This window comes from Polypterus senegalus, chromosome 6 (assembly GCF_016835505.1).
Source record: "Polypterus senegalus isolate Bchr_013 chromosome 6, ASM1683550v1, whole genome shotgun sequence".
Lineage (NCBI taxonomy): Eukaryota > Metazoa > Chordata > Cladistia > Polypteriformes > Polypteridae > Polypterus > Polypterus senegalus.
Window position 1 is genome coordinate 926,941 of NC_053159.1, and position 24,716 is coordinate 951,656.

The window sequence follows — 24,716 nt, forward strand, 5'->3', positions numbered from 1 at the left end:
TTAAAGGTCATTGGACCATTATAATCCATTCAAAACTAATTAGCCTCCCCTTCCCCATTGACTTCAATGCTTTTTATAGAGTTGTCAGAAATTCGTGAACATGTACGTGTTTTCCCTATACTCAATCCAGCAGCGTTTGCTTATCACTACTGGGCAAGTCATCCACCAATACAGTAAATGTACGACAGCAGGCATCTTGTTTTTTACAGATGGAACCTCCTATGTTCCCAGCATTTTTAAAACCCACCATCTGAGTCTTGCAGTGATGATTGTGGATGGGGAGGAGGAAACCACTTTACATTAGAGTAGAATATTTACAGTATAAACTCCAAACCCTCCTGTTACATCACTCAAAGGGCACAAGCCAAAAGAAAAAACAGCTCGCCTAGTGAGATGATGGCAGGAAATCTGTGGAGGAAGAGACTGAGAAGCTAAGCGTAACTTGTTCTTCACCTTGGGCCAATCTGCGACACTTTCTGAAGCCTCTTACACTGATGACCACACTAAGACCTCTGACAATGATGAACAGATGAATCTTTCTGTATTCTGTATGTTGGTGAGGGTGTTTGAAATGGACGATTTATTGATCATGCGTAAATATATCAATGAGTCATTTGTCAATTCTCATAAAACGTTTACCAAAGCAAAATTCAGAATTTTCACATTTAAAGTTCAATAAGCTGGCTCCACTATAAATTCACATTGCATATACACAGATCTCAAAGTCCAGCAGTACAGCCATCAGGTTTTTGTGCATCTGCCAACAAGCAGCTTACCAGACTTTTCATCTTCTCGACGGCAAGAGATCGAACAACACTGGGGAATTCACTGATGTCTTTACCAGCCAAGTAGTGACCTTTAGCTTTCTCGTGGGCGTCCTTATACTTCACCTACGACAGAAGAAAAAAGGTAAAGTCACAAAATAAAGCTGAAGAAACATAGAATCCGTTAGACTCTGAAGAGTAGCATTACGTCTTTGTCAGGTATTATAAGACCCTTTACCAGTTTTGGGGAGTGGGAGTGGCAAAGCTGATCTCGTACAAGAGACGTGCCGCCATTGCCCCTCCACACTCCCCCACTTGGCAGTGATATTAGCTTTCTGGGCTTTGGGGAAGTTTCTTGACTTCAGAACAGAAGCTCATTGATCCTCTCAGTTGGCAGGCTGGGAAATGAAACTTTCACAAAAAACATTTACTTGCACATTCTGTCTATACAAGCTCTAAACTGTTTATATTGTAAATGTACAAACCCATTTAGATGCCCTCAAAGAACTGGAAAAAGTTAGCGATTTTTGCCACATTTGTTTATAGTGTTTTTATGTTTAATGTATTCTACATTCAGGCTTTAACTACTTTTACAAATAGAGGCCGCATGCTCAGGTCATAAAAAACATGTCAGGTACACCAAGTCTGACAACAGTTATTCTAGTCTGAAACAAAAGAGACAAACTTTAATGAAACTTACATCACTGACAGCCATGTGTGTGTGCTTTGCTCCCACAATTGGCAGGTATTTTTCATCCAGATGATAGCCTATTGCTTTGTTGCTGTTCCAGTTGTCTTTATATAGTTTCTGAAAAGAAAAAGAAAATAAACAAACATTTTAAAACATTTAAATTCACATACTGTAATTAACTGCTGTTTTGATGTCATGTTAGTGAAATACAATTTATACCTGAAACAGTCCGCCCTGAACTACTGTAATCAATATATGAATTATAAAGTGTGTGATTAGAACCTCATTACTTCCTAAGCCAAAATTCAGCCAAGATTAATGTGCAAAGGCCATTAGGCCCAACAGCATCTCTGCACCAACTGTAGAGTTCCACATCCCAGAATCCAATCGGAGAGTCTCTGGGACAAAGTAGCAGAATGCCTAGAGATCAGGAGAAAAGCACCGCAGAGCCTAACAGCCACACTGGGAAAAGAACGGCCACCCAGGATGCACTCTTTTATGACATTATGTGGCCATTATGTATGTCCAGCTCTTTGGTTTTATGACATGTGCTTTAGATGTTTAGAGATTAAAAATAATACGGTACAGAGAACAGCTGAAAACAGCTAACTGACTAACAACATTCAGCCACCCATTCATTTATTGAACCCTTAATGCCACTTTAGAGGCTCAAGTGCCCGGGGCCTGTTCTGGGCTGGAAACCTGCACTCTCACAACCACAGAGAAGAAGAAGCCAGTTATGCTAACATGAAAGGAAAACCAGAATACCTGAAGATAACCCACAAAGACAGAGGGGAGACGTGCAAACCCAACAATAACACTGTCACCGTCACCTGATATATGAAACATTTCATAACAGCCTCAAACCTGCTTGATCCAGTTCAGGACTAAAGCTGGAACCTATCCTGCCAACATCAAGAGCAATACAGCAATGAGTCCTGGCCAGGGTGCCAGTCCATCACAGGGGAGGGCACTCACACACACGGGGCCAATTTGCTGTTGTCAGTTAACTTCACCTACACATCTTCAGAGACATGGGAGTAAAACACACTGACTCGGGGAGAATGTGCTAAATTGAACCAAGAGCACTAGATCTGACAGGCAGCAATGGTAAAAGAGCGAGATGCCTTCTTTTTCAGTAGAGAATCACATACCTCGCTCAGAATCTTGGCTGCTTCTCTTGAATGAGCCAACAGCGGAGTGTCTGATGCTCCAATATAGTGACCCTTCTCCAGATTGAAACTTTCTTTGTATTTCAGCTGTGAAAAGCAGAAAATGAGTTTATGTCTTTGTTGATTTTTATTCATATTCATAGAAACAATTTTTAAAAAGGCTTCCAGGAAAATGAGATGCTTACATCGCTTAGATTTGCACTGTTCATCTTGGCAAGGACAATTTCTGGAAGGTCAACCACACTGGTGAATTTTCCAAAGCCCTCTTTTGCAGCCATCTTATAGTGTCTCTGTAAACAGAAATGATGGCCAGATATTTGCAGAAAAAGAACAAATTGAATAAAAAGTAACAGCAGCATAAACTTGAGTTACAGTCTTACATCATTCAGGATCTCTTGGGCCTTCTTCACTTTTTGATGTTCAACAGAATCCAAAGGAATCCATCCACAGCCACGAATCCATTCCATGTCACATTTGTAGACAAACTAGATGACAAAACAAAGCAAATTGTAAACCATCATATAACTAAGATGACAGTCTCATACAATCTAGTTCAGCTTGATGAAATATAAAAGCGCAGATCCCTAGCCTCAGACGAGCCACCAGACATATTAAAACAAATTCTGACTTCTAGAGGAACTGAAAGAACAAACATCGCTGAAGTATCACCAGCTCCTTATCCTTCACCTGATCCTAATTTTCATTTTATTTTAGGACTGCAGGTCCACATCTTTCACTTGTGTATAAATAAATATGTGTTGATCACACAGAGACATCTACTAATATCCGGTATGTTTCATACATGTGAAATTGAAATGTTGAAGTAAATTACCCTTTGGTCGAACAGTGCTTTCAAACTGATCTAAAAATGTTACAAGTATGTAAAGAACGCTGGGGTTCTGTTAGCGGAGAGCATTAAGAAATGATTGAAGTATGAACTGTTGGTCTTTTTCAGTTTCACAATTTTTTATCAAGTACATATACAATCTGCTTGATTTATATTTGCTCTAGTAATATAGCTTTATTCTTAGTGACTTTTTTTTCCACTCGTAAACTACAGTTAATAATGTACATAGTGTATCTGTCCCTCACGCCTCGGTTTTATTAAATCCGATCTGAAGCTCAACTTACGTCACTCTGTAGCTCATAAGCTTTCTTCGCCTGAATGACGTCATTCTGGTCAGGCAGACAGGTCCACTGGTGCAAGATGTTCTTGTAGTCGATATCACTCACTTGGATTTGGCACTTCTTAGCTAAGACAAAGGCTAACATGTCTACTGGCAGGTTGAATTTGGTCTTGGATTTGTCAAAGTTCTTCTTGTATTCTTGATCACTCTGGATCTTGGCCACATGCATGGACCACACCAGCTTGGGGTCATCTTGAATGCTTCGGCATCCCACATGGTGGCCTCTCTGCTTAAAGTAATCTGCTTTGTATTTATTCTATGAAGAAGTGAAAAGAATGTTATTAGGTTAACCAAAGAAACAAACAAATCTGTACAATGCATCTGACAGCCTTAACTAGAAAGACTAACAGGGTAACTGATTCATCCATCCTCTTCCGTTTATTAGAGATCGGGTCACGGGGGCAGCAGCTTGAGCAGAGATGCCCAGACTTCCCTCTCCCCTGCCACTTCTTCTAGCTTTTTCGGGGGAATCCCATGGCGTTCCCAGGCCAGCCAGGAGACATAGTCCCTCAAGCGTGTCCTGGGTCTTCCCCGGGGCCTCCTCCCAGTTGGATGTACCTGGAACACCTCACCAGGGAGGCGTCCAGGAGGCATCCTGATCAGATGCCTGAGCCACCTCATCTGAATCCTCTCGATGTGGAGGAGAAGCGGTTCTACTCTGAGCCCCTCCCAGATGACTAACCTTGTCATCCTATCTTTAAGTGAAAGCCCAGACACTCTGTGAAGGAAACTCATTTCAGCCGCTTGTATTCGCGATCTCGTTCTTTCGGTCACTACCCACAGCTCATGACCATAGGTGAGGTTAGGAACGTAGATCTACTGGTACATTGAGAGCTCTGTCTTACGGCTCAGCTCCTTTTTCACCACGACAGACTGATGCAGAGCCCCGTGTCACTGCAGACGCCACACCGATCCGCCTGTCGATCTCACGTTCCATTCTTCCCTCACTCGTGAACAAGAGATATAAACATATTTAAATATGTTTATTTATTAGATGTGTTGTTTACTTCACATACTTATGATGACCTTATCCTACTTTATGATGGAAGTCAGGGAGCACTTCTTTACACAAAGAGAAACTGTAGTTGAAGTGAAAAACTCCACAACCTTTAAAAAGTATGTGGATGAGACACTGGGAGAGCTTCGGTTTTAATTAAGCAGATGAGCAGATGAACTAAATGCTCTCCACTCCTTGGCCACCCTTTCTGTGATCTTTAGTGTCCATATTTCTACAATGAGAGCATGGGGACACTGTACCACAGGTGGTGACGTAACTGGTAAGTTAGTGACATACAGTACAAGTACAGCACAACACATTATTTACTAGGGGGCCACACTAGCAAAGAGAATGAATTCATTTAGAAGACTTTGAACATAAAAAGCTGCCAAATGGCACAGAGACAGCAAGGCTCTGCATGAAGTGAGTTGAAAATAATCAAAAGGGGAAAGAGACGGAGATGAGCGGTGCTGCAGATGCTCCAGGGAATGGACTAAAGATCAGGTCCACCACTTAGAAAAGAGAAATGAGCGACATGCTGAGGGCCTTATCCAGACGGTCACAGCACACACACCTGTACAAGTTCTACTCAACATAAACAGGCATCCTGATTTCATTTACGTTTTTACTTCATTTCAACAGTCCACTTTGTGACCAAATGTTTTGAAAAGTCACTTTACTGTAATATTACTTTGTGAATGTCCAATAATTTTAATGAAAAACAACAAGCAGCATTTCCTATCAGAATAACTTGATAAAAATCTGACAGCTTACATCACTCTGTATGAACTGAGTTTTCTTGGCTTGCTGGATGGCTACTGTATCGGCTGGCATAAAGTAGCTTGTAGCTTTGGTCTTGTCCCATTCTTTTGTGTACAGTTTCTGTAAAGTAAAATAAAGATGTCGTTTAACAATTAAAGCACAGTCCTCTAGATAGTAAACCAAGAGACATGTACATGAACTCAAATTTAGGCTAACATATTTTTTTCCAGTGAACCATGAACCACCACATTTTTTTTTCTTTGGGAAATGTTTGCAGGTTAACTTTAAGATCCATTTCTTGATGAACAAGTCAGCTTGTAAGCATTAAAGGCAGACGTCCATTTTAAATAACTGAGACATAAGCACATGCTCACGTAAGTAATAAGGCACTCAGATCTATGTAACACATACAGTGCGCAGTAAAACACAGTGGCAGGGTATCATAGGCCATATCTGGAAAACTGCATTTAACAGTCAAATAGAACAGAAGGAAAAATCAGCGTTCAATACATAGGCTACAGTCTACAAGTGAGCAGGCCTATGGGTGTGTAAAGTGTAAAATATAACTGAGTCAAAAACAAAGACACATCAGAAACGTCCTTCTTGCACATGTTTTGAATATTTGGGACACGCCGTATGTTTTACCGAGTCAAAATGAATGATCCTCTTTTTGATAGGAACATGTGTCGAGGTCGGAGCCTGCTCATGTCTTTATAAATCCCTGCATTTCACAGTTCGGCCTAACAAAAAACTTATTAGATTAACTTTCCTTTTCTTTCTTCAGACTCATCTGTCAGGACACAAATCACTTAGGGATAAGACTCATGGTAGAATACTAAGGAAATCAATAGACCTCCCAGTTTTGTAATCCATTTTTCCCATTATGGAATTGTGGAATTTATCCTAACTGGACACCAGCTCTGGACTAATTGTCAATTTGTGTTATTACCAATTTCTGTAAGCATATTCTACATTTATTTTTCAAATATACAAATATGAGGGTAGAATGAAAAATAAATGCCTCCACCTCAATTACTTCTGACTGAACTGGCATATTTTAATAAATGAAACACACATAGTGATGCCTTATAGGAACCTTCATACATGCAGTACCCACCATGGAGGTAGTAGTCACAGTCGTAGTACTGTCCATGTGCAGAGCACAGTGAAATTCTTACTTACGTGTCTAACCAACAGCTCCACTCTCCAGTGCCACAATAAACAAAAAACGATTCATAGTAATATTTTACAGGAAAAGGTACAACCAAAATATAAATGTGATGGAATTATTGGTTACAAGCTGCCATTCCTCTAATAATACGAGGACTTTGTTACAAAAATCTCTGAAATATCAAAATCACTCCTGGGTGTAGGCTCATGTTCTTTTGCCAAGGGAACTTTTCACTACAAAAAACTCCACACTCTGCTGCTGCAATCAGGTGTTGACGGTCATTTCCACATCTCACAAGGATGCCAACAAACGTCATCATTGAAATCAAACTGCAGTCATGTATTCAGTTATGAAAAAAAAAGAAATCAATCGCAGCACCAGCAGCAGCCTGCATAGCCTGCATAAATCACACCTTTGAGTGTAAAGGTCACGTTGCCATTTCAAAGGAGGTGCTACCAGAGAGGATGCCCCAATGTACCGAGTAGCTATGCTGCCATTACTTCACATTGAATCATTATCTATACTACAATGGTTTATTTACCCATCTTCATTTTCTTCCACTTCCTTCCTCCCAGAGATCGTACACAAAGTGACAGGGGTAGCGTCTAAAAGTCTACTCAAAGGCTGCTCTTCACTTTGTTCAGGGCTGACTGCTATGCCCACTTGAAGAGGCCTGTCCATGACGGGCTTCACAAGAATGGGCAGAGCAGAGCCAGTCTGTGTCTTGGAGGTAAGTAAGCATAACATGATATTCTATCGAGGAACACTTCTGGCTGATTTGGTTAACAAAACTGTAATTTAGCGTGAAGCCCGTTAATAATACCTGGTTAATGTGCTTAGCTGCCTCCTTTGCTGCTTGGAGCTGAGGAGTGTCAACAAGAGTGAACTTTGTCTTCACACTGTTCCATGCTTCACGATACTTAGTCTGAAAGAAAAGTATTTGGAAATGAATAAGCGCACAAAACCCAATTTACAAATACAGCACACTGTATATCCTAGCTTGAAATATTTATAAAAATAATACACAGTAAAAGAAGGTGATATATTATGATGGTTTAAATGTGCTACACAGACAGCCAGGGCCTAGAAAACATTAATAGCCTTTTGAGGAGCCTCCATCAACCGATCTTTATGTAATGCTTGCTGTATATTTATGGTACATGAACCTGAAAGTGAAGCGCTGATGAATTACTAGCAGGCTGGATATGAAGCGTTAAAGTATATCAGGCTGTCATGATCAGGCTGCTCCTTGTAAAGCCAAGTGACCCCATCTTTTATTATTATTGAAATGAACTGGCCCCTCAGATTTTAGAACTGTGTTACATTTATATTCATATTAGGAGGAATAAGATAAGAACATAAATACTGAAACAGAAGAAAGCTAATTCTGTGTATGTTTAATATAATAAAGCCTCTTAAAATGGCTGCCTTTATACTTACTTATTTTTCCATTTAACGTTTTTCTGCAATGCTTAACAGGTCTTCATAATGAAAAGTGTTTACTCACATCATTGAGAATGTCAGCTGCCTGTTTCGCTGTGACGTAGTCAACTCTGTCAGTCACAGGAGTAAACTTCAGGGTGTCCAGTTTAGTGCGATAGTTTATCTGCATTAAAAAATAAAAAGGAGGTTAAAGAAGAAGGACAAAGCAAAATCAATGAAAGTTAAAAGGTTTAGACCAGAGAAGCTCTTCAAACACCCCGTGCCAGGCTCGTCTTGTCACTGCCTCGCCTCCAGCTAGGCCAGGCACCTCAGTCGACATGGGATTCCACCAAGCAGGTCTTCTACACTCCACACTCCATTCACCAAAAAGCAGAAAACCCCACATACAGTACGAAAAGCATTGCTAAAAAAATGAGAAAATGTAGGCATGGCACAGCTCTCAGGTGCGTTCAGCTGCTTGGTGAACTATTTTGAAAGTTGGTGTGCTCCTACTTTAATATTTACTTCTTCAAGGAGGCAATTCTGTTTCATAAATATTTTTGTAACAAAACTTCATGTCCATAAATAATATTTACCATAGTATATAATTACATTCATTAGAAGAATACATAAACTACACAAGTGCCGGTAGCATTACAACTAAAAAAGGAGCCTCACATAGGCTGGCAGCGGCTGAAATGGCTTTCATAGACAGCAAAGTCCAACTCAAGTGAAGTCAAAATAGCATCAATCAATCAATGTACTATTGTTAATTATCAATGGTGTACACCTAATTATCAGTTATATTAGAAATTAAATGATGTTTCTTAAGCATAGTATTCATGAAATAATTTGAATTAAAGTCTGTGACGAATCTTCAGCTAAAATTGTTGCCTGCAACGGCCAGTAAAGGACAGCAGGTAATTGAGGCCCTTTACTGATTAATTCTAGTGGCACTGAAATGTTAAATGATTATAACTGGCACATAATGGAGCCATGAGTTTGATTTGTGTATAACCTAAACACCGACTACACAATTATTAGCTCTGTGCTTGCACAGCCACACTTGCATAGCTAACATTCACACTTTATTCTTTTCCAAACAAGCAAAGTAATTTTTTCCTTTCCATGCTTGCATTTTTACTGTCACAAAGAGAAGTTAGCAGACATGCGCTGGCACTGCATCAAGCAGCAGAAGAAGTGAGTTTGTGTGGCAGAGCTTTGCACAAGTTGCCACTGCGGCTGCCACTCCTAAGGGCACAGCACACTCACTACAAGCTGAAGCTTTGCTGACAGACATGATGGCAGTGGTAGGGCCTTCTAAACGTTACAGGTGAATGCACCACTGTGGCCCTCACCAGGACAAGTGCTCTGAAATGATTCGTGACTTACTTAGCGTTGCTAGCTGTAGACTGTGATGACATTACAGGTCACGGTCAGAAGGAAACATCAACTCTGTTCACAACACAAGTTGCTTTTCTGCCAGTCACTACAGTTACTACATAATGACAGATGATTTCAAAGGCCGCACTGATTCTTGTACTTCATTTACTCGTCACAGGGAGCCTAAGGATATCTTGGCAGCTTTGGGCACAGAGCGGACCCAGATATTTATTTAGATATTTACACACACTGTAGTAGGGAGTAATATCTAGCATACAGGTTGATAATATTTATTTTATTATTAAAATCTAAATGTTTTAACAATTGTCCAACCACTTCATTTTAAGTTGTAAAGACGCTAGAAGTAAACCATTGAAATTTCCTTCCCACAGAGTTTTAGAAATCTGATTACTGATAAGCACATCTAACCATGTGTGGCTACAACTGACCAGGGAGGGCCTGTTTTATGGCCTTTTCTGTATTAGGCCTTTCTTTCTTGTTTTTTGAAGCTAAACGTCCAGCTAAACCACCAGGCTGTATGTCTCACAAAGCCACATTTTATTTGCTCCTTTTTGTCTTGTCTGATCTGATGCTGAGCTCCAGTACCTGACAGTGTGGTAAGAGTATGGGATGTGAGGCACTTCTACATAACGAAGAGGAGAGAAGACCCCCCAGGACCCTAACACCAATGACAAAACACACATACACACTCTCACATATTTCAGTGTCACGAGTTGCCCTCACTGTACCATTTCACTATTACTATGATGTATTACAAAAAAAAACAATGACAAACAAAAACTTACGTCGCTGATAATCTTCTGAGCTCGCTTCACTTTGTTAACCTCCAAGGACTCATTTGGCATCCAACCAACTCCACGCAGCCACTCTAAATCAGATTTATAAACAGCCTAATAAAACAAGAATACAGTATATGCATTAGAAAGATCCATTTTTTGTAAAACAGACCAAAATCAAAATGGCATGGAGCTAAACGTTTTTTTTTTCCAACTGTGTCTTGAGTTTGTTTGTTGTATATAAGAGTTGTTCCCATAAACAGCTGTAGAAAGTCATGAACTAGAACAGCAATTTGGGTTTTCTAACTTTTAAATGTGTCTTAAAATGTAAACATCTCCAGCAGCTGAAGCCAGAATTCCCAGGAGTATTAAAAATAATTTATTAAGCTTATCAAAATATGTATGTATTATTTAAATAAAAAGTAAACTCAAATGTAATGATACAGGATTATTGCACTTGCTATGTTTTTGTTATTTGTTTGATTGGGATGTGTTTTGTGATTATGTCTTCTTTTCCAAATAACAGGATGAAAAGAGAGAAAAATATTGTGCAGACAACAGCTTAACACGTCTGATAATCAGCTGGAGTACAAATGCCAAGGAATCAGCACTTACATCACTCTGTAGCTCATACGCCTTTTTGGCCTGAATCACATCATTCTGATCTGGCAGGCAGGTCCACTGGTGTAAAATATTCTTATAGTCGATGTCGCTGACCAGAGTCTGGCATTTCTTTGCCAGGACAAAGCCAAGCATGTCCACTGGCATGTTGAACTTGGTTTTCCCCTTCTCAAAGTCCTTCTTGTACTCAATGTCACTGGCAATCTTGCCAGCATGCATGGCAAGAACAAGTCTGGGATCATCACCAACACTGCGGGCACCAATATGGTGGCCTCTCTGCTTCTCATATGCTTGCTTGTACTTGTACTGCAAGGAAAATTAAACAACACATGAGAGTTAGGCGTTCAGGCCAGTTTTGAATTGTTAACAGTTACACTCATTAGCTGCATTTATCACTCACATCACTAGCTACATCTCGTGACGCTTTAGCCTTAATGACTGACAAAGCATCTTCCTTGATGTTGTAGGCTTTAGCCTTTTGTTGATCCCAGGCTTTTCTGTATTCTTTCTGTACAACAGAAAAGAGAGAAAAACGTGTGTGTTAAATAAAAGTTGACATTTGAATTTCAAACGGCAATAAAAGAAAAGTCACCATGAATAAAGATGCAGGCAAATGAGAACAACAAAGTAAATAATTAAGATATACAGTATAATATATGTGTGTGTGTGTATTACATATATATATATATATATATATATACACACACACACACACACACACATACGCATATATATATATATACATATACATATATATATATATATATATATATATATACACACGTATATACACATACATATATACAAACATACATGTACCGTATATATATGTATAGATTTATTTACACACACACATATATATATATATACACACACACACACATATAATGTATACTGTATATTTTAATTTAATTATATATATATATATATATATATATATATATATATATATAACCATGTATACTTTATTCCAAATGAAGAGATGAGTCATACCTCACTGATAGCAATTGCATTTGCTCTAGACAGGACAATAGCTGGAGTGTCGGGCATCACATGGATCGTGGTCTTATCTTTATCCCAGGCTTCTCTGTATTTCATCTAAATAAATAAAAAAGTACACACATATTTGTATAATTTGTCCGTTTTCTCTAACAATACAGCTGAAGTCAATACCTCAAGATCTATAAAATTTAGATTAAAGAAGTCGAGATAGCACAATTCCTATTAGCCTTACTTTGCTTCAAGCTACTGTACATTTGCTGTACTTCTTGAGGCTAACATGGTGCTTTCGGCGTGAATGTAAATAATATCACAGATGTTTCATTCACTCTCATGAGTAAGACTTACATCGCTGAGAAGGTTGGCATTGGCTTTGGCCAGGACAACAGCTGGCAGGTCAACCACACTGGTGAACTTCAAAGAGCTTGGAGGTTGGCGGTAATGTGTCTCACTTAGGATTTCTTGAGCTTTCTTGGCTTTTTTGACATCCAGGGACTCGTTGGGCATCCAGCCGCAGCCGCGAATCCATTCTAGATCACATCTATACACCCACTGAAAAGGAAACAAGGAAGCTTTTTTCACATCAGCTTGCTGATAAAGCCTAACTTTTGATTACCGTACTTCTAAAATCTGTGCACAGGATGAAAATATAGGACATGCCAGTGTCACTGGGCAGCAGGAGACTATTAACCCTAAGAGATACACTGTTAGGTGGGTGCAAGCTTAAAATTTTGAAATATAACTAAAATTGCATGTAGTTTATCTAATTTTTGTTCATTTATTATTTTGGGATGTTACAAAGTTATACACTTTCTGCCTAACTTCTGCTGTTTCGTTTTGAGTTTAGCCCACCTAAAATGCAAATGTACTTACTTGTAAGACAAGTTTACAATTGCGACTGCTGTAATAATATTAAAACCAAAAGGAGACATTGTAGAAAATTACCATTGTGTGATAACTGGTAAATCTTGAGGAAAATCAGCAAACACCTAGGGAATGTTGAACCTGCTCAAGTTTTTAGTTAACATGATTTGTTTTTATAAGTTTTGTTTTGACTGCATAGGCTGTAAGGAGGATAAAGTAATTTATATATTTAGCTATGAATTCTTTCTAGTGTTAAGATATTACATGGAAATCAAGCTAATTATGGAACATTACTTAAAAGTGAATGTGTATGCTAGCTACCGTTAGTAATCTCCTTCACAGTTAAATCATGGCTTATTAAAGTGAGAAAAAAACAAATACAAATAATTACATCACTCTGCAGTTCATAAGCTTTTTTAGCTTGGATCACATCGTTCTGGTCCGGCAGGCAGGTCCACTGGTGTAAGATGTTTCTGTAGTCGATGTCGCTGACCAGCGTCTGGCATTTCTTTGCAAGGACAAAGCCCAGCATGTCCACTGGCATGTTGAACTTGGTCTTCCCTTTCTCAAAGTCCTTCTTGTATTCAATTTCACTGGAGATCTTGGCAGCATGCATGGCCAGGACAAGCTTGGGGTCATCCTTAACACTGCGGAATCCAATATGGTGTCCTTGCTGCTTGCGGTAACCTTGCTTGTATTTAAACTGGAGAAGAAAAAAAAAGACAAAAATAAAAATAAGACTATCAGGCTTGTGTTCATCAGTGCAGTGCAAATCAAACAGCAACATGAAGGCATAAAGCAAATGTGCTCATTTGAGTAGAAACGTCTGTGAAATAATAGTTTAGACTACAGTAGACCACATAAATACTGTACATACAGTCCTAACCCACGTGAATGCAATTAGCACACAACGGAATCATAAGGAGAAGAAAGAAAACGGGCAAATCTCACATCGCTAGCAATATCTCGGGAGGCTTTAGCAGCTTTTATCGAGATGGCATCAGGCCGCAGATCATATCCCTTCTTCTTGGACTCTTCCATTGCTTGTTTATACAGTTTCTAGGAGGAAGAAAGATATTTAAATATTAGCCATCATAATCAAAAATGCAGTTAGCAAAATTAATGTGAAATAATGGAGTAAGTCCTTAAGACATCGCCAGGCTCTGGTCAAATAAAATGAAAACGTACACAACTGGCAGCATCACTAACCATTGCACAGCACTGCACCTCAGTCTAAGCAGACTACACAAATACAGCTCTGCTTCCTAACCTAGGAGTGTGTGTGCACCACATGGCTGCCGTGTGTGGCTTTTCCTAGGCAGGTCTGACATCAAGTAACACGTCTCTCTAATTTCTGTGATCCCTAGCTCAAGGTCACGGTGAACTAAATGCCAATCCTGAGAGCAAAGGGGACAACACATCAATTAACAGTTTACCCACTAAAATGAATTCTATAAAGATTTAGCGACGTTAGTCTACCTGTAGGAAGGTGGCACGGTGTAGCAGTTAGGACAATGGACAAGACGTCCTGTTAAAATCTCAGTATGCCTTCTGAACCTCACTTAATCTGCTTGTGCTACTTTTTCTAAATGTAAGTACACATATTTAATGTACTGTGGGATTGTAATGACAGAGGATTATCAAACATAAAATATAAATACAAATGTGATATATTTGGCTACAGGTGAAAATGCAGGTAAATACAGGGTGAAACTTAAACTCCACATGCTATTCACTCCAACTGGTAATTAAGCCAGAGTGCACGTGCTGCGAGGCGCTATAAACTGCATCCTGTGCCAAAGTGTCACTTGAGGGTTTAATGTGCTCACTATAAAATATGAACGTTTCAGTAGATATCAGGCTCTAGTCCCATTCTGTGCTGCCACGATGAACAGTCCTGCCTCGATCTCTTCACCTGTATGCTCATTTTCTGTAAGCAAAAACTATATTTCTATTTGACAAAATCTAAAGCAGAAAAACATGTGAAGTCATAAAATAAAGGTTAGTCAATATTTTAAGTTGTCAAGACTCAAACCTCATTTTACTAAATGCATATTTTTTGCAAATTTTATTAGCATATTTCTCAACATTTTGATGAATCTCCAGACCTTGGATTCTCTACAGCCACACAGGTGTTTGTCAGTGATGGCCTCTCATTGCATATTTTATTATGAATCGTATTTATAAATACGCTCCTCAAGGAGTAACACATTCAAGATCCACTAATATTGCTGTTATTGGCGAGTCTGGCTGAAATCTTTTGCACTTCCACTTGGAAAGTGGAATCCTGATTGTCTTTAAGACACCGGTGACATATCCAACTGAAAGTTGGGTTATTTATAGGAATGTCTCCCATCATATCCGTTTTTACAACTTCACTCACCTCACTCATGTTGACCTTGTTCTGCTTGGCCAGTACAATCTCAGGAGTATCGGGCATGACATGAATGGTCCTCTTATCAATATCCCAGGCCCCTGTGTACAGGCGCTGAAAGGGAACAGGACATCACCAATGTGTGAATCACAAAGAATGGGTAAAAAATAAAATACCTTTTTCCAATTTCTACAAGTAAAAAGATAATATCACAAAATGATCTGATGATGTCTTCCATTTTACATTTTCTACAAAATATCAAGCCTTGCAACTTATGAGAGACTCAGATTTTTGATTGGTCAGAAATATAGAGAAGCCTTTCCATAAACTGCTTAATTCAATTGCAGGTCAATGGGAAGCCAGACTACTGGCACTGGTGGCACAGGCTCACTCAAGCACCCTTTCTCATATCAAGTCACTTTAGAGTCATCAGTCAACCTAATAAACACTATGTGGGAGGAACATACAGCACCTGGTGAAAAGCCCTTGTGCAAACTCGGCACCGACAGTGGAGGATCTGTGATTAAAACCTGGACTCCTACCCAGACTTGAGTGCCAGCCTAGACCGAATCTGTGCTAAGAATGTATCATTAAAACACTGGCATATTTTGAGGCGCTGCCTGAAGAATGCAGTCGGCTGTAGAGTATTGCAGCTTCTCTCAGCACAGCCCCAGAAACTGAAAGCATTCATTACAGCCAAGAGTCGCTGTAAGAGTCTCACCTTACAATTACTAAGTCATAAATATCAGACCTAGTAAGAACCATTTAGTTGAAGCAATTTTCCCATTATAAGAGCTTGTTAGTTTTACAGGAAAGATGAACTGTACAAACGTGTGAGCCCATTACATTAAAGGTCACATTCATCGTGGCTTTGGCTTCTTATGTAAGAAAACCCGGTGGAGCACAAAAAATTCAAAGACCCGAATCATCTTTTCTTTAGATATCTTACAGGCCTTCTTATCAGTTATCCGGTGCAGATACCATTTGTGCTGTGCAATAAATGAAACAAACATCACCCACCCATTTACAGTGCAGAAGTCCAACAATAGAGAAAAAGTGCTGCACAGCCACATCTGCACAGTGCAAAACAGGACCAGCGCTCTCATTAAAGGAGAGCCTTCAGCTCCAAGGTGCCCCCAGCTCTTTGGAGCAATATTTTTAGATTAGCACACTGAAAACTCTCCGGGGACTGGGATCGTTTGCTCCAGTATCGTTTTGGTACCAGTACTGTGGTGCAAAGCCAGTATGGGTACCAAAGTTAAAATTTTAGTACCACTCCAACACTGGTCGTCAGTCATCTGCCAGCATCCATGGTCAAATAATAAAGAGCCTCTAAGCCAAAAAACATGGCAAGTGGTCCATGATAGAATAAATGTATCATTAGAATTGAGAGGCTATAGATATTTGATTATTCTGCCTAGTCTCACATGTAAGCAGGCATCTTGTTAGCAGACCTTTGTTATAAACAGGTCAGAAAAAGAAGGAAAAATTACAAACATACTTCATGGCCCCATCTTTTAAGTGAGAGTTTTTTACACCTTCCTTGAAAGGCATTCTTGTATATCTGGGACATTAAAAAGCATTTTTTAAATTGTTAAATGCCTGCTCCCCATTTCTGAGCCTGTTTAGTTTGGAGTCAGGTTGCCTGGGGAAGGGCCTGTCTCTAGGCAGATTGATGAAAGTCCTGGTCTGCTTTTGAGGCCTCTACAACTCTTTTGCCATTTTATGTGCTGCATCCTCAACAGATACTTTCTAATATACTAATAATAATAATACTTGTGTGAACGACTATCCAAAATAGGCTTACTACCGGATTCTAGAAATGACAGGTCTTAATCTCTGTTTATAACACAGTGCCCACTGGTAAATCAGAGCTGACTTGCAATAGTTTGTTTTCTGTTGGCAGCCCAGGAATCAAATCAAGCTAAAAAGAAGGTGTAACAATCTGAATCATTTTCATGGAAAGTTCTCTCAGGCAAACAGGCTGCATAATAAATGAAGACAACTGCTCTGGGTGAACACATCTTCTCTCCTGCATTCTGACAAATAAAAGTCTACACCCTCCAAAGTAAAGCAGTATTGTTCTTCAAGAAAGCTCATGATTCTGCCTCCCTAGTTTGTGTTAATATGTATTTCTGTTATTACTATTCATTTGTCAAATGTCGTCACTTTGGTTTAGTTTCTCTTTTAATTTCTTTTTGGAACAGGTAGCATGCAAGTAGACAATGGAATGCAATAATCTACATATGAGAATAAATCTAAAAGTCAGCACTGAAGAAAGAGTACCATACCTTATTCATAATCTGAGCGTTGCTCTTTGCCAATTCAATCTCCATTGAATCTGGCACACTAGTGAATTTAACGCTGCTTGGAGGCTGCCGGTACTTCCTTTCACTCAGGATGTCTGCAGCTTTTTTGGCCTTTTCTACATCAAACGAGCCAATGGGTGTCCAGCCAATGCCCTTCAGCCACTCAAGATCAGCCTTATACACAGCCTGGAAATCAAGAAGGAAATCATCCCAGGGTATACAAGTTTAAAATACGATTTGTTTCAAACCTAGTTTTGTTAAACTTGACTTGCTTGTATAAAATGTTATTTGATTTTAATAAAATTAATAAAATGTTAAAAAAAAGGCATGTAATTAAATTAGGGAATAATTATATAATTAAGTATTTACACTATTAAATATGTATTATATCATATTATAATATATAATATTAAAATATAAAATTAAGTATTTATTATATCATATTATAATATATATTATATAATTAAGTATTTTATCTTTTTTCTTTTTGTAAACAGACTTGATTCCAATCACAGGTGCTACACAAATAAATCTGTACTGACAGGCTGATAATCTGGAAGTATAAAGAATATCAAGCAGAATAATTGCTCACATCACTTTGAAGCTCATAAGCCTTCTTGGCCTGGATCACATCGTTCTGGTCGGGCAGGCAGGTCCACTGGTGTAAGATGTTTCTGTAGTCGATGTCACTGACCAGCGTCTGGCATTTCTTTGCCAAGACGAACCCCAGCATGTCCACTGGCATGTTGAACTTGGTCTTGCCTTTCTCAAAGTCCTTCTTGTATTCCATGTCGCTGGCAATCTTGGCAGCATGCATGGCCAAAAGAACTTTGGGGTCATCCTTGATGCTACGGGCACCGATGTGGTGTCCCGTTTGCTTACGGAAACCTTCTTTGTATTTGTACTGAGGATTAAAAAACAGTGAGAAACATGTTTTAGCCTTTATGTTGCAAACTAAATTCAGAAATGTCTGTGAATCCCAAGCCCTCCATGTGGAGCAGAGCACAGGGTACTCACATCACTTGCAATTTCTCTGGATGCTTTAGCAGCTTTAATTGCAATTGCATCTGCTCTCAGGTCATAGCCCTTCTTAATAGCTTCTTCCCAACCTTGTCGATAAAGTTTCTATATTTAAAGAAAAGCCAGAGATTATCAAATTAATTCATTAAGAAGGATTTAAGGAAACATTGTTATTTTCAAAATGTTATTTTTAAATGTCATAATTAAAAACTATTCTAAATATGTAAAAGCATTGTTCATGCAGCTGCTATACAGGCATAAACTAACAAATGAAATGTGGACATTCATAGCTTTACTTACTTCTTTAATACAAACATAGAATCTCATTTACTAGAAATAATAAAGTGTAAGGTGCCTTTCATTGCAGACTGCCATTGATATTTTATCTGACTAACCAGCAGACGCGTACACACAAGCAGAGCTGCTACGCGTTTTACCTGGCTGACATTGACTGCATTTGACTTTGCCAGAATGATCTCTGGTGTGTCAGGCATCACGTGGATCGTCCTCTTGTCTTTATCCCAGGCGTCTCTGTACAAGCGCTGCAAGAGTTCATAAAGAAAGCGTTACTGCAACCTTGAAGCCATCTCTGAATTATTCAGTCCTGAAGTAATGGAGTAGGAATTAAAATGGTTCACCTTCTAATGCTCAGCAGTTTTTCAGGGAAGCAAATTTGGAATATTGACAAGTAAATGGAGCATCTTAAGCTTTTAGCTAATGCTAACCAATTTTTTTTTATTTTTTACAGAATCACATATTGATAATAATCACATCAAAACACAAAACATAAGCATTTATATACTTTTTAGAATTTTCTTATTTCTGTTTGATTTTTTGTTATGAAATTGTGATGCATTTGAGCAATTGGCACTCAGGCAAATAAGCATTAGTTTGATCCAAAAAATGGTCAACAATATTTGGTAAATTTGCCGAAAATGTAAAAGTATGGAAATGTCCAGAAAATCTGACAACTAAAAATAATCCAGCAACCTTTCTTGAAATAATTAAGGATTTGTATATTAATCTTGTCTCAGTATTGTAGTTTATACTGTTATTTATAGCCCTAAAGTTTACAAAATAACAGAATATGAACAGCATTCACAAAATTAATTAATTTAATCGTTGCCAGGGCCTAGAGACAATCAAAGGGCTCAAGTAAATACCCACATTCACATTTCCACACGTCCGATTTTTAATTGGTAAATCACCCAGTGCTCACTTCATGGGGTATGCTGGACTCAAACTGGAATACCTGGAGGACACTCCACACAAGACAAGAGGAGAATGTGTTCACTCCACACAGGAAAACTGGCCATGACATTTGAACCCAGGGTGGAGCATCTGTGAAGCTTCAGTGGTAAGCACTGTGCCACCATGCCATCACCTTGTGCTTATACTGAGCACATTTATTACGACTTCTGAGTCTCGTTTTAAGCACATGGTGTTCACTATTACAATTGCCTTTATTCAGAATTAGACTTGAATAATGTTACTGGATAAATAAAATATTACTAATATTTAGAATGGTAACAATAATCCTCCCTCGTCAAAATTAGATAACAAAAATCACATAATAAAGAAGATGTCTGAGTTTTGAAAGGACATTTGAGTCCATCAGATACTTGTTTTTGTACCTCTGTTGTAATTTTTCCTTTCTTTTGCATACTTGAAACAAATAGTTAACAAAACTTTGAATCCTTTTTACAACTCTGGTTAAAAAGACAAGAATGTGTGCGAAGTGCTGATTAGAAAATCTCTAAAATGAAAAGTAAACGGTTTTCTTAGTCAGTGACATGCAAGTGAGTATAAACAAAGGCACTTTATTATTAGTAGTGAATTATTAAAGAGTTACCATCCATTAAATTACAGACGTCTGTTACCAGTGAACTGACACCTTAGGTTGTTTGGTTTATTTCATCAGGCCACTGCTGATGCATTCACTTACATCACTGATGTTTTTGGCACAGGCTTTAGCAAGAACCAAAGGCATCGAGTCAGAAGGACTGGTGAACTTGAACTTTTCTGGGTGCTGACGGTACTTGTGCTCACTCAGAATTTCACCAGCCTTTTTCGCCTTTATCACATCCAGTGAACCAATTGGCACCCATCCGATTCCTTTCATCCACTCCATGTCAGCTTTATAGACAGCCTGGAATGGGGAAAAAAAAAAAAACACACTTCAGAAGGTATCTTCAATAGTCAGCGAGATGATGAAGTTCTTCACAAGCACAGCGATACAAAACAATTTACTTACAGCTGGACCACAAACAGTGAGACTGCGGCAGGGACTGAACCCCATGGTGTCAAATCCAGTGCTTTGGCCACTAGACCAATCTTCATTGGATGCTACAGTAATAACTTTTGATTTTGTGCAAAAGGCAGCATTTTTATAAAAACAGGTTATAAAATTAAATATTGCTTATACAAAAGTTACTTTATTAATATTAAACTATCCTTTTCCTGAGAGTAAGCACAAGTAAAAGTGCGGCGTGCAGAGCCGAGCAGTATGGAGAAGGCTGACCAGGCACATCATTCCCACGTAGAAGTGGTATAAAGAAGAAGAGCCTCGTCCAAGTACTGCACATGTTTTTAATCTTTCACTAACCGGACGGGCTGAAAGCATCACCTTATTTCACAGACACACACAGATGGCTACTGTATTCATTACACAGGTGATTAACTGATTAATATCTCAATATTTCTAATTCACCTTCTATTATTTCTAAGCTATATGTCCTTATAGTGGCATGGGAGTCACTCCGAGAGTGATTTAGGTTTAAGTGGACTACCCTTTAAAAAAGCTGAAAGAAGCACACTTTACAATGAGGAACATGTTAATCGACTTTGGTACTCACATCACTTTGAAGCTCATAAGCCTTCTTGGCCTGGATCACATCGTTCTGGTCGGGCAGGCAGGTCCACTGGTGTAAGATGTTTCTGTAGTCGATGTCGCTGACCAGCGTCTGGCATTTCTTTGCCAAGACGAACCCCAGCATGTCCACTGGCATGTTGAACTTGGTTTTGCCTTTCTCAAAGTCCTTCTTGTATTCCATGTCGCTGGCAATCTTGGCAGCATGCATGGCAAGTAGAACTTTGGGGTCATCCTTGATGCTGCGGGCACCAATGTGGTGTCCCGTCTGCTTCCGGAAGCCTTCCTTGTATTTATACTGGGGATTGAAAATATTGCAGCAATCATTAAAAACCTTTACTCCTTTACTACTAAAGGATAATTCAATAGAGCACACTGTTAATCATAAGGGACACTTTCTAGTATACTGTCACATTTATACACAGTTGACATGTCTTTCACTTTCAAATTTATTGTTAAAATATTTCAATTGGTCTAAAAGTAAGCATGCGTGTTGACTTTCCTTAGCTTCTTAAATCTATTTGCTGTCTAATTTAATTAAGGAAGTGCTCCTTGGGTTTGTCTTCTTGTTAATCATATAAACCAAATGCTTTCACTATGACATTAAAAACAGCAGGACGCCTGACATTTGATTTGAGCAGAGCTCTGGTATTGTTTAAGTTAATACAATATATTTAAAAATGATACTGTACAGTGATAATAAATCATTCTGTAGGCTGACTGATCATAAAAAGTGCTGCCTTATTGCAGTGCATTGTGATTGCAGTTAACTTTAGAGCTGAACTGTCGTACATAGAGTAAAAAAATAAAGCAGCCATTTGCTTTTCGATTAACTGCATTATAAAAATAGTTGTCTAACTTTATGAAGATAAAGCCCCTTGAAAGGTGAATGAAAATGATTTTCTGGTGATCAGTCAACTGACACAGTCAAGCTGTTGACACAATAGCAGCACAAAGTTCATTCATTTAATTAACAGCCCAAATATAAAACAGAGAGACAGAGAAAACGTACGTCACTGATAATATCCCTGGAGCGCTTGGCCGCCGTGATTGAGATGGCGTCAGCTCGAATGTCATACCCTTTTTTCTTGGACTCTTCCATTGCAAGCTTGTAAAGTTTCTTAAAATAAAAATAAAAGAAACACAAATTAACAATCAAAACTGTCACAACAGTTTGAAACTCTGCAGAAAAAAAACCGACCTGGATTAAATTGCTTTTCTTTTCCAATTTGCCTATCTATACAGGCAGCACAAGCAACCATACATTGAAAGCTGAGGTTTATGGGTGAAGCTGTCACACCCAAGTTGTGATGTAACTCCAAGCAAGTCCACAAACTTCATGCATCAGCAACCTCCTGACGTGTGTGCTACAAAATGTGCTTAGTGGTAGAGGCAGTGCATGAATTAAAGATTAATTGAATGCCCTTATGATGACACTGTACTTGCCTAATAACAGTAATAAGAGCTTACAAAACTTAACTAAAACCAAAATCGCTACACAGACCCTAAGGTATGCCCTTCTCAAACATTGGCTCGGTTATTGTGCAGATCTCGGTGCTTTAAAACAAGATACTTGTTTCAACGATAAAGACAGTGGGCTTTCTGTCCCCAACAAGGAAGAATCACATTAACATGTAGGACAGATAATTTGGGTAGCAAAATGTATACCCTACCAGAAGCCACTCATTACTAAGGTGTGCCTCAGGTCATTACTGGGTGAAGCACAGCATCTGAACTGGGAGGCCAAAGAATCTTGCATGTAGTAACGGCCTGATTTATGGGTGTTTAATAGGCTGAAGTACTACAGTTTCTTCTGAGGCTATCAGGAGACTTTGTTATTTCAGGGGAATCTGGAAAGGACACCACACAGGGCTGTAATTTGTCATTGCCTGTTAGATAAGGATTTGAAACTTAGGTTATATAGCGCCCTGATGTGTGGAGTACAGGTCCAGGGAGGTTCTACTCAAGCTTTATAACACACCGGTGAGGCCTCATCTGGAGTCCTGTGTTCAGTTTGGCTCCAGAGGCTACAAAAAGGGCATAGCAGCACTAGAAAAGGTCCAAAGAAGAGCAACTAGGCTGATTATGGGGGGCTACAGAGGTTGAATTATAAGGGAAAAATGAAAAGAGCTGAGCCTTTACAGTTTAAGTAAAAGAAGTTTAAGAGGAGACCTGAGTGAAGTGTTTAAAAATTATGAAGGAAATTAGTCCAGTCAAACAAGACTGTGACATGGGGACACCGTTGGAAACTTGTTAAGGGGAAATTTCACATAAACTTTAGGAAGTTGTTCTTTACACAGAGAACAATTGACACTTGGAATAAGCGACCAAGTAGTGTGGTGGACAGGAGGACTTTAGGGACTTTCAAAACTTGCCTTGATGTTTTTTTGGAAGAAATAAGTGGAGGGGACTGGCGAGCTTTGTGGGTCTGAATGGCCTGTCCTCGTCCAGAGTGTTCTAATGTTCTGATATGAAGTAGAAGGCAGGAGCAATACAAAGGCAGACCAGTGGTGATGCATAAAACCAGGAAATCTACTTTCACTTAATTTCATGAAAAATCTTATCAATTAAAATGACAGTAGGCTTGCCTGACAATTATTATTTAAAATAATCTACAACCATAATCTGTGCGTTTAATTAAAGCCCACTATCGTCTGCACATAATTTCAGTTTGTTCTGAACTTAACACAGTGTCATAGGATAGCATAATGAGAATATTTTAATGATGAAAGCAGCTTTTGTTAATTTCAATAAATAAGATTCAAGATTAAGATGCACAATTCACCTACCTCACTCATGTTAACTTTGTTCTGCTTAGCAAGTATGATTTCAGGGGTGTCGGGCATCACATGGATGGTCCTCTTGTCATTGTCCCAAGCCTCTGTGTACAGGCGCTAAGCATCAGAGTAAAAGAAGGAGATGTCAATCAAATATTTACTATACAGAGCAGATAGACAAGACAATTCTGGACAAAACATACGTTTCAATAATTTCAAACTCAAAGTTGCATTTCAGGCTGTCAGTGGTCTGAGAGGGTTCTGGGTAAAGCAGAACTCAGATTCATCAGTGCTCAGGCCCTTGATTAGAAGTCCCAGGTACTGCCTGATGCTGACATCAGATCTCGGACAGGGGCTAAACACTTTTCTTCTTTTTGGTAATGTAAGCCATCAACAACAGAAGACATTTTTTTAACAGTGTCACCCTAAATAGAGGCTTAGAAAAGATGTGAAGGTAGGAAGAAAGTTCACTGTTGGTTGAACGGTTAATGGGGACAGACATGTCAATCTATAAGCTTATTCTGTGCCATAATTATA

General features: G+C 38.9%; 1 protein-coding gene across 23 annotated transcripts in view; it reads right to left on the minus strand.

The window, feature by feature from the left end:
* The window catches only part of neb (nebulin), a 162,125-nt gene that overhangs the window by 60,303 nt on the left and 77,106 nt on the right, over positions 1-24,716 (minus strand). For 22 of the 23 annotated variants that reach the window (XM_039755194.1, XM_039755193.1, XM_039755183.1 and 19 more), the window contains 25 exons: positions 24,192-24,296; positions 22,415-22,522; positions 21,389-21,700; positions 20,479-20,682; positions 18,971-19,075; positions 18,531-18,638; positions 18,106-18,417; positions 17,496-17,699; positions 15,214-15,318; positions 13,782-13,889; positions 13,222-13,533; positions 12,315-12,518; positions 11,961-12,065; positions 11,368-11,475; positions 10,962-11,273; positions 10,356-10,460; positions 8,252-8,350; positions 7,568-7,669; positions 5,586-5,693; positions 3,759-4,070; positions 3,008-3,112; positions 2,813-2,917; positions 2,610-2,714; positions 1,465-1,572; positions 777-890 (listed from right to left, as the gene is read on the minus strand). In XM_039755194.1, the coding sequence (XP_039611128.1) occupies positions 777-890; positions 1,465-1,572; positions 2,610-2,714; positions 2,813-2,917; positions 3,008-3,112; positions 3,759-4,070; positions 5,586-5,693; positions 7,568-7,669; positions 8,252-8,350; positions 10,356-10,460; positions 10,962-11,273; positions 11,368-11,475; positions 11,961-12,065; positions 12,315-12,518; positions 13,222-13,533; positions 13,782-13,889; positions 15,214-15,318; positions 17,496-17,699; positions 18,106-18,417; positions 18,531-18,638; positions 18,971-19,075; positions 20,479-20,682; positions 21,389-21,700; positions 22,415-22,522; positions 24,192-24,296 (3,975 nt within the window). The remainder of the gene's footprint in view (positions 1-776; positions 891-1,464; positions 1,573-2,609; positions 2,715-2,812; positions 2,918-3,007; positions 3,113-3,758; positions 4,071-5,585; positions 5,694-7,567; positions 7,670-8,251; positions 8,351-10,355; positions 10,461-10,961; positions 11,274-11,367; positions 11,476-11,960; positions 12,066-12,314; positions 12,519-13,221; positions 13,534-13,781; positions 13,890-15,213; positions 15,319-17,495; positions 17,700-18,105; positions 18,418-18,530; positions 18,639-18,970; positions 19,076-20,478; positions 20,683-21,388; positions 21,701-22,414; positions 22,523-24,191; positions 24,297-24,716) is intronic. The other variant, XM_039755201.1, reaches the window with a different exon arrangement.